Source organism: Callithrix jacchus, chromosome 17 (assembly GCF_049354715.1).
Source record: "Callithrix jacchus isolate 240 chromosome 17, calJac240_pri, whole genome shotgun sequence".
NCBI lineage: Eukaryota > Metazoa > Chordata > Mammalia > Primates > Cebidae > Callithrix > Callithrix jacchus.
Genome location: NC_133518.1, coordinates 52,788,342 through 52,804,920, shown reverse-complemented (window position 1 = coordinate 52,804,920; position 16,579 = coordinate 52,788,342). Strand labels below are relative to the sequence as shown.

Here is a 16,579-nt window from a genome sequence, read left to right as displayed (position 1 = left end):
AAAAATGTTTGCAATCTACCCATCTGACAAAGGGCTAATATCCAGAATCTACAAAGAACTAAAGCCGGTTTTCAAGAAAAAAACAAACCCATTCAAAAGCAAGCAAAGGAGATGAACAGACACTTTTCAGAAGACATACATAAATCCAACAAACATATATGAAAAAATGCTCATCATCACTGGTCATTAGAGAAATGCAAATCAAAACCTCAATGAGATACCATCTCACACCAGTTAGAATGGTGATCCTTAAAAAATCAGAAGACAACAGATGCTGGAGAGGATGTGGAAAAATAGGAATGCTTTTACACTGTTGGTGGGAGTGTAAATTAGTTCAACCATTATGGAAGACAATGTGGTGATTCCTTAAAGACCTAGAAATAGAAATTCCATTTGACCCAGCAATCCCATTACTGGGTATATACCCAAAGGATTATAAATCATTCTGTCATAAAGACGCATGCACATGTATGTTCGTTTCAGTGCTGTTTGCAATAGCAAAGACCTGGCACCAACCCAAATGCCCATCAATGATAGACTGGACAAAGAAAATGTGGCACATATACGCTATTGAAGACTATGCAGCCATAAAAAACGAGTTCGTGTCCTTTGTAGAGACATGGATGAATCTAGAAACCACTATTCTCAGCAAACTGACACAGGAAGAGAAAACCAAACACCATATATTTTCACTCATAGGCAGGTGATCAACAATGAGAACACTTGGGTACAGGGAAGGGAACCACACTCACTGGGGTAGGTTGGGAGAAGGGGAAGGGAGGGGTAGCAGGGCACGGGGAGGTTGGGGAGAGATAACACCAGGAGAAATGCCTGATGTAGATGACGGGGTGATGGAGACAGCAAACCACTATGGCATGTATGTACCTATGCAACAGTCCCGCAGCATGCAGGATGTGCACATATACCCCAGAGCCTAAAGAACAATAAAAATAAAAAATACCAGATGGATTAAAGACTTAAACATAAGACCTGGCACGATAAAAACCCTAGAAGGAAATCTAGGCAAAACTATCCAGGACATAGGAGTAGGCAAGGACTTCATGAACAAAACACCAAAAGCATTGGCAACAAAAGCCAAAATAGACAAATGGGACCTAATGAAACTCCACAGCTTCTGCACGGCAAAAGAAACAGTCACTAGAGTGAATCGGCAACCAACAGAATGGGAAAAAATTTTTGCAGTTTACCCATCTGACAAGGGCTGATATCCAGAATTTACAAAGAACTCAAACAGATTTACAGGAAAAAAACAAACAAGCCCATTCAAAAGTGGGCAAAGGATATGAACAGACACTTTACGAAAGAAGACATATATGAGGCCAACAATCATATGAAAAAATGCTCATCATCACTGGTCATCAGAGAGATGCAAATCAAAACCACACTGAGATACCATCTCACGCCAGTTAGAATGGCGATCATTAAAAAATCTGGAGACAACAGATGATGGAGAGGATGTGGAGAAAAAGGAACACTTTTACACTGTTGGTGGGAGTGTAAATTAGTTCAACCGTTGTGGAAGACGGTGTGGCGATTCCTCAAGGCCTTAGAAATAGAAATTCCATTTGACCCAGCAATCCCATTACTGGGTATATATCCAAAAGACTATAAATCGTTCTACTATAAGGACACATGTACACGTATGTTCATTGCAGCACTGTTTACAATAGCAAAGACCTGGAATCAACCCAAATGCCCACTGATAATAGACTGGATTGGAAAAATGTGGCACATATACACCATGGAATATTATGCAGCAATCAGAAATGATGAGTTTGTGTCGTTTGTAGGGACATGGATGAATCTGGAGAACATCATCCTCAGCAAACTGACACAAGAACAGAAAATGAAACACCGCATATTCTCACTCATAGGCGGGTGATGAAAAATGAGAACACATGGACACAGAAAGGGGAGTACTAAACACTGGGGTCTATTGGGGAGAAAAGGGGAGGGCCAGTGGGAGGGGGAGGTGGGGAGGGATAGCCTGGGGAGAAATGCCAAATGTGGGTGAAGGGGAGAAGCGAAGCAAAGCACACTGCCATGTGCATACCTACGCAACTGTCTTGCATGCTCTGCTCATGTACCCCAAAACCTAAAATCCAATAAAAAATTAAAATAAATAAATAAATAAATAAAAATAAAAAATAAAAAGAATTCACCAGGCAAATGAAGGGGAGGGAAATATCCTGCAGGCATCAGGAACACAAAGATGGAAGACACAGCCCTAACATTCTGGGAATCTTAAATCCTTTGGTGCGGTGGAACATAAAATATGAGTGTGATAATGTCAGGTTTAGAGAGAAGGGGATGGTAGCCAGCCTCGAACATGACTTCCAATGATCCCCACTTCTGGTATTTATGTCCTGTGTTAAATCCTTCCCACACTGCCTCAGGGGCAGCCTGTATGACCAACGGAATAATATAGAAGTGATGGTGTGTGACTTCTGAGACCAGGTCATAAAAGACATGGATTTCATCTGTATCACCCACACTGGAGGAAGCCAGCCACTATGTTATAAGGACATTCAGGCAACCCTATGGAGAGATCTATGAGATAAAAAATTGGGGCATTTTGCCAACAGCCAGCATCACCTTGCCAGCTGTGTCAGTGAGCTATGGGAAGCATATTCTCCAGCCCTAGTCAAGCCTTCATTTGACTACAGATCTGGCTGGCATCTGGACTAAAACCTCATGAGAAACCCTGAGCTAGAACCACCCACTTTTAATTCTTGACCTACATACACTGTGAAATAATGAATGTTTCTTGTGATGGTGTTAATGTATTTTACAATATATTTCAGCAATACACCACCAATACAGAAGGCAAAGCTCAGATATATGCTATCACATTTGCTCTGCTGTGCCCTGTAATTAGAGGCAGCCACTGCAAAGTTACTGATGAACATGACCTTTAGCTGTATCATGGCACTAGGTGGAGAGCAGGTTTGAAGAGAGAGACTGGAGGCAAGACAGAAAGGCAGGAGGTTTGTCCAGATGAGAAAAGCTGAAGGCCTTACTTGCATCTGATGACATCAAGACCTCCTGAGGGGACAAAGAGAGAACTGAGGACTGACTAGATGGGTCGAGGGGTGATGGAGTGGTCTGTGAGGACTAGTAGTTTTACAGCATGCGTGATTGGGCAGGAGACAGGTCATTCACAGAGCTGTGCATACAGGAAGAGATACAGATTGAGAGGTGGGAAAAATACTGAGTTCATTCCTAGATGTTTTGAGTTTGGGGAGCTTATGGGGTATTCATTTAAAGAAGTCTAGGTGGCGGGGCACGGTGGTTCATGCCTGTAATCCCAGCACTTTGGGAGGCCATGGTGGGCAAATCACGAGGTCAGGAGTTCGAGACCAACATGGCCAACAAGGTGAAACCCCATCTCCACTAAAAGAAAGATTAGCGGACATGGCGGCAGATGCCTGTAATCCCAGCTACTCAGGAGGCTGACGCAGGAAAATTGTTTAAACCTGGGAGGTGGAGTTTGCAGTAAGCCGAGATTGCACTATTGCACTCCAGCCTGGGTAGCAGAGTGAGACTCTGTCTCAAAAAAAGAAAAAGTCTAGGCATGGAGCTTTAGGTGTCTGAAAAATTCAGCGCTTATAGTGTGAATGGATCTACTTAATGAACTGGATAACAGAGCAGTGGATAGCTTTGATGCTACACCTGCAAATAGCCAGTGTTACCTTCTAGAAAATGTACCTCCTTTAAGGCTCCTGAATAGGATTTTAGATTATGTGAATGTTGGGGAAAATGGCAGCCTCTAGCCGATAGCTCTCTGCTGGTGGCATCTCCTCCCCATTCCCACCAGGGTATATTCTTCTAAATTAGTAGTTCTCAACCTTGGCTCTGCATTCAAAGCATCTGGAAAATTTTGTGAGGATTAAGTGGAATGCTTTAAAAATAACTGTCAGATGGCAGATCTGTTTGCTGTCGTTTCCTTCCTGCCTAAAAAATGAGACTACACCCTTACGTCGCTCCCTCTCCTGAACCAAAAGGGATTCTCTCATTGAAAGAATTTTGTAAAATGCAAAACTTTATTCAAATGTATGTATCTCTAAAATATAACTCTTTGAAGAAACAGCCACATTACTATCGCATCTCAATGATCCATAATTCCTGTACATAAAATATCCAACAGGATTCTCATGTCCTTCAATATTTGAATTTTTGTTTATTCAGATTAGAATAAAGCCCAGTTGCTTCAATAGATATGTCTCCTCAATCTCTTTTAATGTATAAATTCTACCACCATGTTTATTTTTCCCTTCTAATTCATTTATTAATGAAAGCAGGCCATTTTTCTTGTAAACTTTCCTTAAGTCTAGGATTTACCGATTGCATCCTCATGAATGTTTTAAAAATAAACTTTTTCAAAAGTTTTTCATTTGCAGGCCACGTGAGGTGGCTCATGCCTGCAACCCTAACATTTCAGGAAGCTCAGGTGGGAGGATAGCTTGAGGTCAAGAGATGGAGACCAGCTTAGGCAATAAACTGAGACCTCATCTACACATATATATATTTTAAAAATTGTGGAGATAGTGCTAAGAGTTCCCATTACTCCACTTAATTTACCCTATAATTAACATCTTACATTATTATGGTACATTTACTAAAATAATGAACCAATTTTGATACATTATCATTAGACAATAATGAACCAATTTTGATACTTATCAATCAAGTCTATACTTGATTCAGATTTCTTGAATCCACTTATTAATTATGTCATGTGTCCTTAGGCTTGTCTTTGTTGTGAGAGTTTCTCAGAATTTCACTGTATTTCATGATTGCTAATGACTGACTATTTTCATTCCCCCAAATTCAGACTAAAATCTTAACTCCCAATTTGTTGGTATTTGGAAGTAGGGCCTTTGGGAGGTGATTTAGATAATGAGGGCAGGGGCCTCATGAATGAGAGCAGTGACTTTATAAAAGAGGTGTGTACATATCTACAAATAGTCCCCTATGTAAACATATGTAGCTATATTAAGCTAAACATAAGTTAATACTGATGTCTCCAACTCAAATCCACTATTGCATGAATCATTCTAGTCTCTTCCTGATATTTTAAAAAGGGGCACCTTTATATTTCTTATAACTGGTATAGGTTGAGATTCAAGTTCAATTTTGTGCAAGAAAAATTAATAGAAGGTGTCGTATTCTTCCATCATGAAGTGCACAGTAATTGTTTGGTTGCCTTTTCATGATTTTAGCAATCACTGATGATCATTCTCTAGGATCCATTAATTCTTTAAGGATTTTTAAAAATGTAAAATTTTGATTGGCTCCTTGATTAGCTAGAATACTTATAACAAAAGTTTCCACTCATCAACTATTTAGTAGCCCTGAGGAAGAGCCCATATACAAAAGGCAGGTTAGGTCAGGTGCAGTGGTTCGTGCCTGTAATACCAGCACTTTGGGAGGCCAAGGCAGATGGATCACTTGAGGTCAGGAGTTCAAGACCAGCCTGGTCAACATGGCAAAACCCTGTCTCTACTAAAAATACAAAAATTAGCCAGATGTGGTGGCAGGTGCCTGTAATCCCAGCTACTCAGGGAGGCTGAGGCATAAGAATTGTTTGAACCTGGGAGGCAGAGGGTGTAGGGAGCCAAGATTGTGCCACTGCACTCCAGTCTGGACAACAGAGCAAAACTCAAAAAAATAAAGATAAATTTAATTTAATTTAAAAGGCAGGATAAGTGCCTGTTTTCCTGATTATTTTTAAAATGAACTGGTTCCTTACCATCCTCCCAGACTGACCACAGAGCTGTTTTTGATTCCACGTACCATTATGAACTTAGAGCAGCTTTTTAGATACACAGCTCAGCCCTCTACCTGCAGCCTTGAGTCCTGGGCATTCTGCCTCAGGACAGTGAAATGGGAGATGGTTGGTGAGGGTGGGGAGCTAGGGCAGAGGCAGAGAGGGATTTGAAAGGGATGGCAAGGTTGGGGTTCTTACGGGCTTCCATTTTTCTTCATCCAGAAAAAGCTCTGGTTTCCAAAGCAATAATTCCTGTATAACTGTTGCTTTGATTTTTATAGATTTCCATGTTGCCTTATAAATAGTTGAGTCCATCTTTAGAAGTCTCCTCAAGCAACCAGGAAAGAAAGAACAGCCTGAAGACCTGGAAAGGGCATGTTTAACCCTAAATCCTTAAAAGTAGCTAATCTAGGAGAGAGGGTACCTTTGAAATGCTGGGGAAAGGGGTAAAGCACCTCTTCTCCACCTTGGCTGTTACCTGAAACACCTTTGAAAAACCACATATGTCCCTATAGTACCTCCACAGATTTTGATTCAGTTGGTCTGGTTGGAACCCTTAATAATGGCAGTTGCTATAACGTTTTAGAGCAAGGTGACTCTAACATTAAGCGGGGGCCATTTCCAAGTCCCCAGCATGCTAGACTAACAAAGACTGTGTTACACCTATAGGTTTATCACCTTGATCTGGCTGTCTCATGTGACTAGTTGACATCTCCGCCCTGGAACTCAGAAGACTAAGCTAGGAATAATGATGCCCAACTGATGTCATCCCTGCTTGAAACACTGGGGCCTTGATGAGTGTGGCTCAGTTTCAACCCTTGGGTCTTTAACATGAGACAGAGCACTGTGACCCAACCCTCGACTCCAAGAATGGCTACATTTACTTTCTGCCTGGCACTATTCTAAGTGCTTTACATATCTCAACATCCCTAATAGGTTGGTATCATCTCCACCTAACAGATGAGCTACTGGGATCTGAGAGAGTTAAGTGAACTGTTAAGGTCAGAAGTCTATTTCTGGGTGGGTCCGGACTCTTCCACCATATGCTGTCACTTACAGGCTGTGATTTTATGCCCAGCCCCTCGCAAAGAGCTGCCTCCTGCTTTCTATTGCACAATCAATATTGACACCTGGTGTAGCGGCACTGTGCCGGGTGGGGAAGTCCTGGTCTGAAATGAGGGATCCTGTATCTCAGCATCAGGCCCTGAGTGGTAGGGTAATCCACACACCTTCACAGCTCAGAGGTCTGAGAGTGTTTTCGGAAAGACTAGAACGCCTAGGTGGCTTCTTCTACCTCTCACCCCTCCTCACTCCCAGTCCTGTGCCACAGGGTTTCACTCACAGTTCCTTCCGCCCCACACTTCTCCTGAAAATCTCACTGCCCTGTGACTTCTCCATGTGCCACTTCCTGGGCGTCAAACCCCCAGGAACAGCTGCCCACTGTCTATGGCCACCCCAATTCTTGACTAGAACTACATTTATCACTGCCCACCCTTCTCCCACTCTTCCCCTCTCAGCAAATGACACCACATCCAGGAAACTCTTAACCACCACTAGTCCAGCGCTCCCTCTTCCCCCTTCAGGCAGTCACCAAGTCCCCTCAGTTTCACCACTCAAGATAGTTGTTAGACCATGGCGCCGCTCCATCCCCGTTTCCCCAGGATAGGCCTCGGTGTGTGAGGCCAGCCCTGCCTCATTTCCTCCTAACCCCAACCCAGGCCTTGTGCTTTGTGTACCACCAGACCCAGCCACAGCTCGTTATTGTTTCTTTGGCTCTCAGCACTCAACTGAGCGCCCTAGCTCTTCCTCACCTCCTGGGACACTCCAGCTGACTCCAGATTGTGACGCAGGCGTCTACGTACCAGCCTCGCTCCAGGTGCCAGGCGCTGCCACACCTTCAGCTCCCCCGGCACAGGTCCAACGCAGAGGCTAAGGTTTCTAGGCCGTGGACTTCAGCCCGGTCTGCAAGCCCTGCTCTGATAGGCTGCCTCCCGCAGTCGCGGCGCCCCTGCGTAGGGCGCCCAGGTTCCTCCCCTTAGCCCTGAAGGGATTGGGCCTTGTGGCACCGCCCACGCTCGGATTGGTCCTGGCCCGAGGTGAGACCCGACGTTGAGCCCTCGTGGGCCTTAGGGACTGCGGAGAAGTGTTGGGCCATGGCCCGGGCTCGCAAGGTGGAGCTGGCCGAGGCTCTGGCTCTGGGGCCGGACTGGAGGCATGCCTGTTATGCGCTCCTGCACGCGCCGGATCCTGGGATTCTCTTTGGCCGCCTCCCTCTGCGCTATGCCATACTGGTAAGGGGAGGGCGCGCCCGGACCTTTCCACTTTGGCCCTGCATCCTCCCTGCGGCGCTACTCTTGGGTGCCCCTGCCAATCCCAGCTTCCTCCTCTCGCAGATGCAGATGCGCTTCGATGGGCGTTTGGGCTTCCCTGGGGGATTCGTGGACTCGCAAGACAGCAGCCTAGAGGATGGGCTGAACCGTGGTCTGCTGGAACAGCTGGGTGAGGCGGCGGCCGCCTTCCGCGTGGAGCGCCCTGACTACCGCAGCTCCCACACTGGGTCAGGGCCACATGTTGTGGCCCACTTCTATGCCAAGTCTCTGACACTCGAGCAGCTGTCGGCTGTGGAGGCCAGTGCAACACGCGCCAAGGACCACGGGCTGGAGGTGGGGCCTCTCTGGACCCTGCCCCATATCCTATTCCTTTCCCTTCCATTCCTTCCTTTGCCTCAGAAACTCTTTTCGGATTGAGTTTCCGCGTCTGTCAGAACTTGCCCTCTTCCCCATTTTTTTTTTTTTTTTTTTTTTTTTTTTTGGTGGAGTTGGGATCTTGGTCTTGTCTTATCGAATGGTACTGCCAACCTAGGCTTCCTGGGAAGATTTCCACCCCTTTACTGGGCTCTGGAGAGATTTTTCTAGAACACACATATCCAAATCTCTCTGCTGCTCTCTACTGATAATGTGAAAATGGGCAGGCATCCACCCTAGTCCCTTATTGTTGGGCCTCTGTTTTTCTTAGGAAGAAGATATGGCCCTAATACTTAAGACCAGGGTAGTATGGACACAGATTGTATATGGAGGTGGTTCTTAAATTTTGTCAAGTATCAGAATCAGCTGTGAGGCTTATAAAAACAGCAATGACTAGATTCTACTCCCAGAATGCTGGTTGCGGCTGAGAAAACACCAGCTTCCACCACTCCCAAGTCCTGGGGGCAGCAGTTCAGAAATCTGAGAATTTGCTTTTTTCAAAAGTTCCCAAGTGATGCTGATGAAGCTGGTCTAGGTTTCCCATTTTGAATTCCTTCAGGGCTAAGCATGAATTCTGGCATTAGTTAGGAGCCACTAGAGGTATAGGGGACAGATGTCATAAGGATTAACATTGATGGAGCTGGATAGTATGTCTTGGGTCATTTGTCTGCAGAGGGTTGGGCCCACTGGGCCTCCTTTAGATAGAAGCCTTGGCTTGTTTCTCTTGGAGTATTAAGGAGTGAGGCATCTGCTCTAGAAAGATCTGCTAAAGAGAGGATGGAAGTAGCGACATGAGCTACCTGGAGTCCCACTCTTGTCTCCTTACTTTTACAGGTGCTGGGCCTGGTGAGAGTGCCCCTGTATACCCTGCGTGATGGTGTGGGAGGCCTGCCTACCTTTCTTGAGAATTGCTTTATTGGTGCTGCCCGGGAGCAGTTACTGGATACCCTCCAGGACTTGGGAGTGGTGGAAGCTGGTGCCTTCTCAAGGCTTCAGACCTCAGCTCGTCAGTAGCAACCCTCTGTGGATGCAGGGAACCTAAGATGAGGACTTTGGTATCTAGGAAGAGAATGGTTTCTCTTCTGGACCTAAAGATGATACCAGATTAAAAGAAGAAGAGTGTACCATATGTTTTGAGCAGAGGACTCTCCAATTCATGGCATCAGGGGCAAAAATCCACAGCTCATCCTAGGGGGTCCCAGCAGGTTCTTAGAGCCTACGTCTTCCCTGTACATTTGCATGTAGCCTGGTAACCCCCAGGCATGCATATGCACAATGTGACCACACACAGCCTGAATTATTTCACCTATCAAGTCCAGTTTAACCAGGAATTGGCATTTGTTACCATACCCTGTCTCTTGCTTTGCAGAGAGCTTCTATGGCAAGGGTGGGTCCTTCCCATAGTCCTCCATGGCTGCTCGTTAGAGTCTAGCCCAACCCATGTTTGTTGGGAAGAATAGAGAAGCAGAGAATCATCTTTGCTTTCCTGAAAGTATCCATGCCCTTGCCAGAGGGTTCACTAAAGCAATTGGCTCCTGAAAAGTGGAACAGGATCTTAACCAATCTCCAACACTTTTCTTCTCCTGAAACTGAGAAGAGGTAAGGAAGTAGCTAGGTCCCCTTGGACTGGGCATGGATGTGAGACCTGTGAGTACTGGTGTCTCTTCTTCAGAGCTTTCATCTTTGGTTTGCTTTAGACTCTGGGACTATCAGAAGAGAACTGACCCACAGCTGTCTAGCCCTGCCCTGCCAAAAAAACAGCCTCCCATTAAAGAGGTCTTAGAGCTGGACCTTGAGGCCCTTTACTTCTTTCAACAGATATCTAATATGTACCTACTACATGCCAGGTACCATAAAAGGTCTTGCTCTCCAAGTCTCCAGGACAGGGGTGGGCAAACATGTTCTTAAAAGCCAAATAGCAACTATTTTAAGCTTTGTAAACTACATAGTTTTTAAAAAAATATTTTCTAACATTGACTAATAAAAGTTGCCTATACTTATTTTGTACAAAATGATGCTTTGAAATATGTAATCTACGGCCATACTACCCTGAACGCGCCCGATCTAGTCTGAAATATGTATACATTGTGGTATGGCTAAATTGAGCTAATTAACATATGAATTTACCTCACACATTTATCATTTTTCATGGTAAGAACACAAAATTTACTCTTAGCAATTTTCACAAATATGATGCAGTTATTTACTATAGTCGCCATTCATGCAATATATCGTTTGAACTTATCTCTCCTAACTGAAGTTTTGTATTCTCTGATCAACATCTTCTCAATTACTGTTCCCTCCTCCCAATCCTGGTAGCCATTATTTTGCTCTCTGTTTCTATGTGTTTAACTTTTTTAGATGCCATATGTAAGTGAGATCATGTGATATTTGCACCTGGCTGATTTCATTTAACATAATGCCATCTAGGTTAATCCATATTGTCACAAATGACAGGATTTCCTTCTATTTTAAGGCCTAATAGTATTCCATTGTGTATATGTACCACGTTGTCTTTATTCATTTATCTGTTGGTGGGCACGTAGGTTGCTTCCACATCTTGGCTATTGTGAATAATGTCACAATGAACATGGGAGTGCAGATATCTCTCCAGATCCTAATTTCAATTCCTTTGGATAAATACCCTGTAATGGAATTGCTACCATATAGTAGTTCTTTATTTTTAAGTACCTTTATGCTGTTTTCCATGGTGACCATACTAATGTACATTTTCACCAATATTGTGTTAAGCATTCACTTTTCTTCATATTTTCTTTATTACCTTTCATCTTTTTAATCATAACCATTCTAACAGGTATGAGGTGATATTCTATAGTGGTTTTGATTTGCATTTCCCTAATAATTAGTGATGTTGAGCATTTTTTTCTATACATGTTGGTCCTTCTTTGAGAAATGTCTATTCAGGTCATCTGCCTCATATTTAATTGAGTTATTTGTTTTCTTGCTATTGAGTTGTTCATGTTTCTGGTATATTTTGGCTATTAACCTCTTGTCAGTTGTGTGATTTGCAGTTATTTTCTCCCATTCTACAGATTGTTCCTTTACTGTGTTGACTGTTTCCTGTGCTGTATAAAGATTTTAGTTTGATGTAATCCCATTTGTCTATTCTTGTTGTTGTTGCCTATGCTTTTGAAGTCTTATCCAAAAATTTATTGTCCAGACCAGTGTCACTGAGCTTTTCCCCTGTTTTCTGGTCGCTCTATAGTTTCAGGTCTTGCATTTAAGTCTTTAATCCATTTTGAGCTTATTTTTTTTATGGTATGAGAGGTTCTAATTTTATTCTTCTGCAGAAAAATATGCAGTTGTCCCAACACCATTTATTGAAGAGATTATCTTTTCCCCATTTCCCCATCTTACCCTCTGTGGAAAATCAATTGACCATAAATGTGTGGATTTATTTCCAAGATCTCTATTCTGTTCCATTGGTCTATGTGTCTATTTTTATGACAGTACCATGCTGTTTTGATTACTACAGCTTTGTGGTATATTGTGAAGTCAAGTAATGTGATACCTCTAGCTTTGTTGTTTTGGTTAAGATTTTTTGGCTATTAAAGTTTTTTTTCTAGTTTCATGTGAATCTTTGAATTGTTTTTTCTGTTTCTTCGAAAAAAGCCATGGGAATTTTGATAGGGATTATATTAAATCTGCAACTTACTTTGAGTCATATGAACATTTTAGCAACATAAATTTTTCCAGTTCAACAGAGGATGTGTTTTTATTTATTTGTTGGGCCATTTATTTGTGTCTTTGTCATCACTTTTTTTTTTTTTTTTGAGTCAGAGTCTCACTTTGTCACCCAGGCTTGAGTGCAGTGACAGCATCACATCAACCTCCTCCTACCAGGTTCAAGCAATTCTCCGCCTCAGCTTCCTGAGTAGCTGGAACTACAGGCATGCACCACCATGCCCAGCTAATTTTTGTGTTTTTACTAAAGATGCTGTTTTGCCATGTTGGCCACACTGGTCTCCAACTTCTGACCTCAGGTGATCAACCAACCTTGGCTTCCCAAAGTGCTGGGGTTACAGGTGTAAGCCACCACACCTGGCCTTCAATTACTTTCATCAGTGTCTTACAGTTTTCAGTGTACAGGTCTTTCATCACTTTGGTTAAATTTATTCCTAAGTATTTTAATCTTTTGGTAGCTATTGTACATGGGATTGTTCTCTCAATTTCTTTTTTGGATAGTTTGTTTTTAGTGTACAGAAATGCTACTGATTTTCGTATACTGACTTTGTTTCCTGCAACTTTACTGAATTTGTTTTTTAGAGTTTTCTATATATAATATCTTATCTGCAAACAGGGACAATTTAACTTCTTAACCAATTTGAATGCCTTTTATTTATTTCTCTTGACTAATTGCTCTGGGTAGGACTTCCAGTACTGTGTTGCATCCTTGTCTTATTTGTGATCTTAGAGGAAAAGCTTTCAACTTTTTACCATTGAGTATGATGTCAGCTGTGTGTGGGTCACATATGGCCTTTATTATGCTGAGGTAAACTTCTTCTATGCCTAATATGTTGAGAATTCTTATCATGAAAGGATGTTAAATTTTATCAAATGTACCTGTTGGGATGATTACATGTTTCTTGTCCATTCTGTTACTATGATGAATCACATTGATTTGCACAGGTTGACAAGGTCTATCCTGGCACCCTAGAAATAAATCCCATTTGATGATGGTGAGTGATCCTTTTCGTGTGCTGTTAAATTCAGTTTGCTAGTATTTTATTGAGATTTTGGCATCTCTTCAGGCATATTGACCTATAGTTTCCTTTTCCAGTAGTGTCTTTGGCTTTAGCATCAGGGTAATTCTGGCCTCATAAAATGAATTTGGAAGTATTTACTCTTCTTCAGTTTTTTGAAGAATTTGAGAAGAACTGTTCTTTAAATTTTTGGTAGAATTCAGCAATGAAACCATTGCTGAATTATTTTTTTTTTCTGATGGGAAAACTTTTTATTCATTCATCTACTTATTTGTTATTGGTCTGATAAGATTTTCTTTTTCTTCATGATTCAGTATTGGTAGAATTGTATGTGTCTAGGAATTCATCTGTTTCTTCTAAGTTATCCAATTTGTTGGCATATACTTGTTTATAGTAGCCTCTGGTGGTCCTTTGCATTTCTGTAGTATCAGTTGTGATGTTTCCTCTTTGATTTCTTATTTTTTTGAATCGTCTCTTTTTTCTTAGTCTAGATAAAGGTGTGTCAATTTTATTTGTGTTTTCAAAAAGCCAACTTCTTAGTCTCATTGACCTGTTGTTTTTCTAGTGTCTATTTCATTCATTTCTACTCTGATCTTTATTATTTTCTTTTTCTAACTTTATGCTTAGTTTTACCTTTTTCTAGTTCCTTCAGGAGTACTCTTATTTATATAGATTTTTCTTTTTGATTTTGGTGTTTAATCCTATAAAATTCCTTCTTAGACCTGATTTTGCTGCATCCCATAGGTTTTGGTATATTGTGTGTCCATTTTCATTTGTCTCAAGGTAATTTTTAATTTCCCCCTTTTATTTCCTTTTTTTTTTTTTTTTTTTTGAGATGGAGTCTTGCTCTGTCATGAGACTGGAGTGCAGTGGCATGATCTTGATTCACTGCAATCTCCACCTCCTGAGTTCAAACAATTCCCCTGACTCAGCCTCCCGATTAGCTGGGACACAGGCACGCACCACCATGCCTAGGTAATTTTTTGTATTTTAGTTGAGACAGGGTTTCACCATGTTGGCCAGGATTGTCTCAATCTCCTGACCTCATGATCCACTGCCTTGGCCTTCCAAAGTTCTGGGATTACAGGCGTGAGCCACCATGCCGGCCCTAATTTCTCTTTTAATGTCGTCTTTGACCCATTGATTGTTCAGGAGCATGCTGTTTCACTTCCATGTATTTGTGAATCTTCTGAAATTCCTCCTGTTACTGATTTCTAGTTTTATGCCATTGTGGTTGCAAAATATACTTGATGTGATTTAATCCCACTAAATTTGTTAAGTCTGATGTCTTATTTACTTGTTGTATGTATGACTTGTCCTTTGCTGAAAGTGGTGTATTGAAGTCTTCTATTATTATTGCATTACAGTCTGTTTCTCCCTCTAGATTTATTAATATTTCCTTTATTTAGGTACTCCGATATTGGGTGCATACATATTTATAATTGTTATATCTTCTTGATGAATTGACCTCTTTCTGATTATATAAAGACCTTCTTTTGTCTCTTTTTACAGTTTTTAACTTTAAGTCTATTTTATGTAAGTATATCTATATATAGAAATGTGGATTTTCTCTGATCTCTTTTAGTTTTAGTTTGCATGGAATATTTTTTTCCATCCCTACACTTTCAGTCTGTGTGTGTCTTGAAAGGTGAAAGAACTCTCTTCTGGAATGTTGTTCGGTTATTTTTTTAAATTCATTCAACCACTCTATTTTTTTTTTTTTTTGAGACAGAGTCCTGCTCTGTCTGGAGTAGAGTCCTGCTCTGTCTGGAGTATAGTATACTCAGCTGGAGTATAGTGGAGCCATCTCGGCTTAAAGTAATTATTGATAGGTAAGGACTTACAACTGCCATTTTGTTAACCATTTTCTCATTCTCTGTAGGTCTTTTGTTCCTTTCTTTCTGTCTTACTATCTTTTGTGATTCGGTGATTTTTAAAATTGCATTCTCTGATTTTTTCACTTTCATCTCTTGTATATCTACTGTATGTTTTTGCTTTGTGATTGCCATAAAGCATACATAAAACATAATTGTAATAGGCTATTTAAGCTGACTACAACTAAATGTTAATTGTATACAGAAACTCTACACTTTTACTCCATCCTTAATGTTATAATTTACATCTTTTTATACTGTGTATCGCTTAATAAATTTTTGTCGCTATTAATAGATTTTTCTTTTAACCATTATATTAAAGATATGTGATTTACAGCACCTGAATTTGTGATATTTCCAGTGAGTTTTAGACTTTGATATGCTGTTACTAATTAGCATAATTTTCTTTCAACTTAAAGAACTCGCTTTAGCATGTCTTATAAGAGAGGTCTGATAATAATGAAGAACTTAACATTACCCTAGAGCATCATCAGCCCTCTCTACCTCTGATGTAGAGAGCAGGCCTACTAAAATCTTTTAGAACTCAAAGAAAAAATACAAAACAAGGAAAATGGCCAAAAAGAACATCGTAGATACTGAGATTCCAGGGTCTTGTTAAGTGATGGGAGAAAATACTAACAGCACACATGTAACAGGAACACCATTTTAGAGGAAACAAGAAGAAGTTTCCTAAACTCAAAAGATATCACACCAGAAGTGGGCAGTACTCACTATGTTCAGGGAAACAAAAAGATAAAAACTGAAAAACAGCATCAGAACGTTTTTCATGTGAAAGACATTTGTAAGGTAGAGAATTAATCCACTTACTAACAGCACAAGCTGCATGTCTATCTAAATTGATGTGCAAAAGCATGGATATGCTTGGATTTACTGGAAAACCATACAGGTGTTTTTCAGAAATGCACAAAATGAATCAAAGTAAAGAACCAATCAACCGGAAATTGTGTAAGAAATCTGTGAGCTGGTTGTGAGGTAGTGGCTCCTATTATATACAAATTTAACGCTAAGTTCCTGTGTTATGGCTATCAATATGTTACCAATAAATGGAAATATGTGTAATATAAAACATAAATAATTTGATTAACATGGTAGTCCCGTAATTCTAGGTCATTCCATGAAAGTTAGATCATAGGGAGTATGGGGAAGAAGAATAAAAATGTACTAGTTGTGCTGAGGGGTTAGTAGCATGATTTAGTTTCTGAAGATGATAAAGAGTCTTTGTGAAATTTTACTATTTTAAGAGACATACCAAAGCAACAGATTCTGCTGAATATGAAAGGATGGGAAAGAAAGTCAGGGAATTACAGTCAAAGATAAGAAATCATCATAATATTAGTATCAAAATTGAATGTCAAATGCATTAGAATTCTTTAACTGACTGGGAGATTATCTGCAATGATCATATAATAATCACCAACTTCAAAT

The 16,579-nt window shown here is 41.0% G+C and overlaps 1 protein-coding gene and 1 long non-coding RNA gene across 3 annotated transcripts in view; one reads left to right on the top strand and one right to left on the bottom strand.

The window, feature by feature from the left end:
* Positions 1-16,579, bottom strand: part of LOC118148961 (uncharacterized) — an 87,970-nt gene that overhangs the window by 63,853 nt on the left and 7,538 nt on the right. The window lies entirely within an intron of this gene.
* LOC100406671 (U8 snoRNA-decapping enzyme-like) lies at positions 7,920-10,547 on the top strand. 2 transcript variants are annotated; one of them, NM_001359385.1, is made up of 3 exons: positions 7,928-8,082; positions 8,185-8,454; positions 9,370-10,504. In NM_001359385.1, exons 1-3 carry the CDS (start codon positions 7,945-7,947, stop codon positions 9,547-9,549), a joined length of 588 nt encoding a protein of 195 aa, NP_001346314.1. In that variant the 5' UTR covers positions 7,928-7,944; the 3' UTR covers positions 9,550-10,504. The 2 variants fall into 2 exon arrangements, with proteins under 2 accessions (XP_078209808.1, NP_001346314.1); XM_078353682.1 differs by having other exon boundaries at positions 7,920-8,454; positions 9,370-10,547.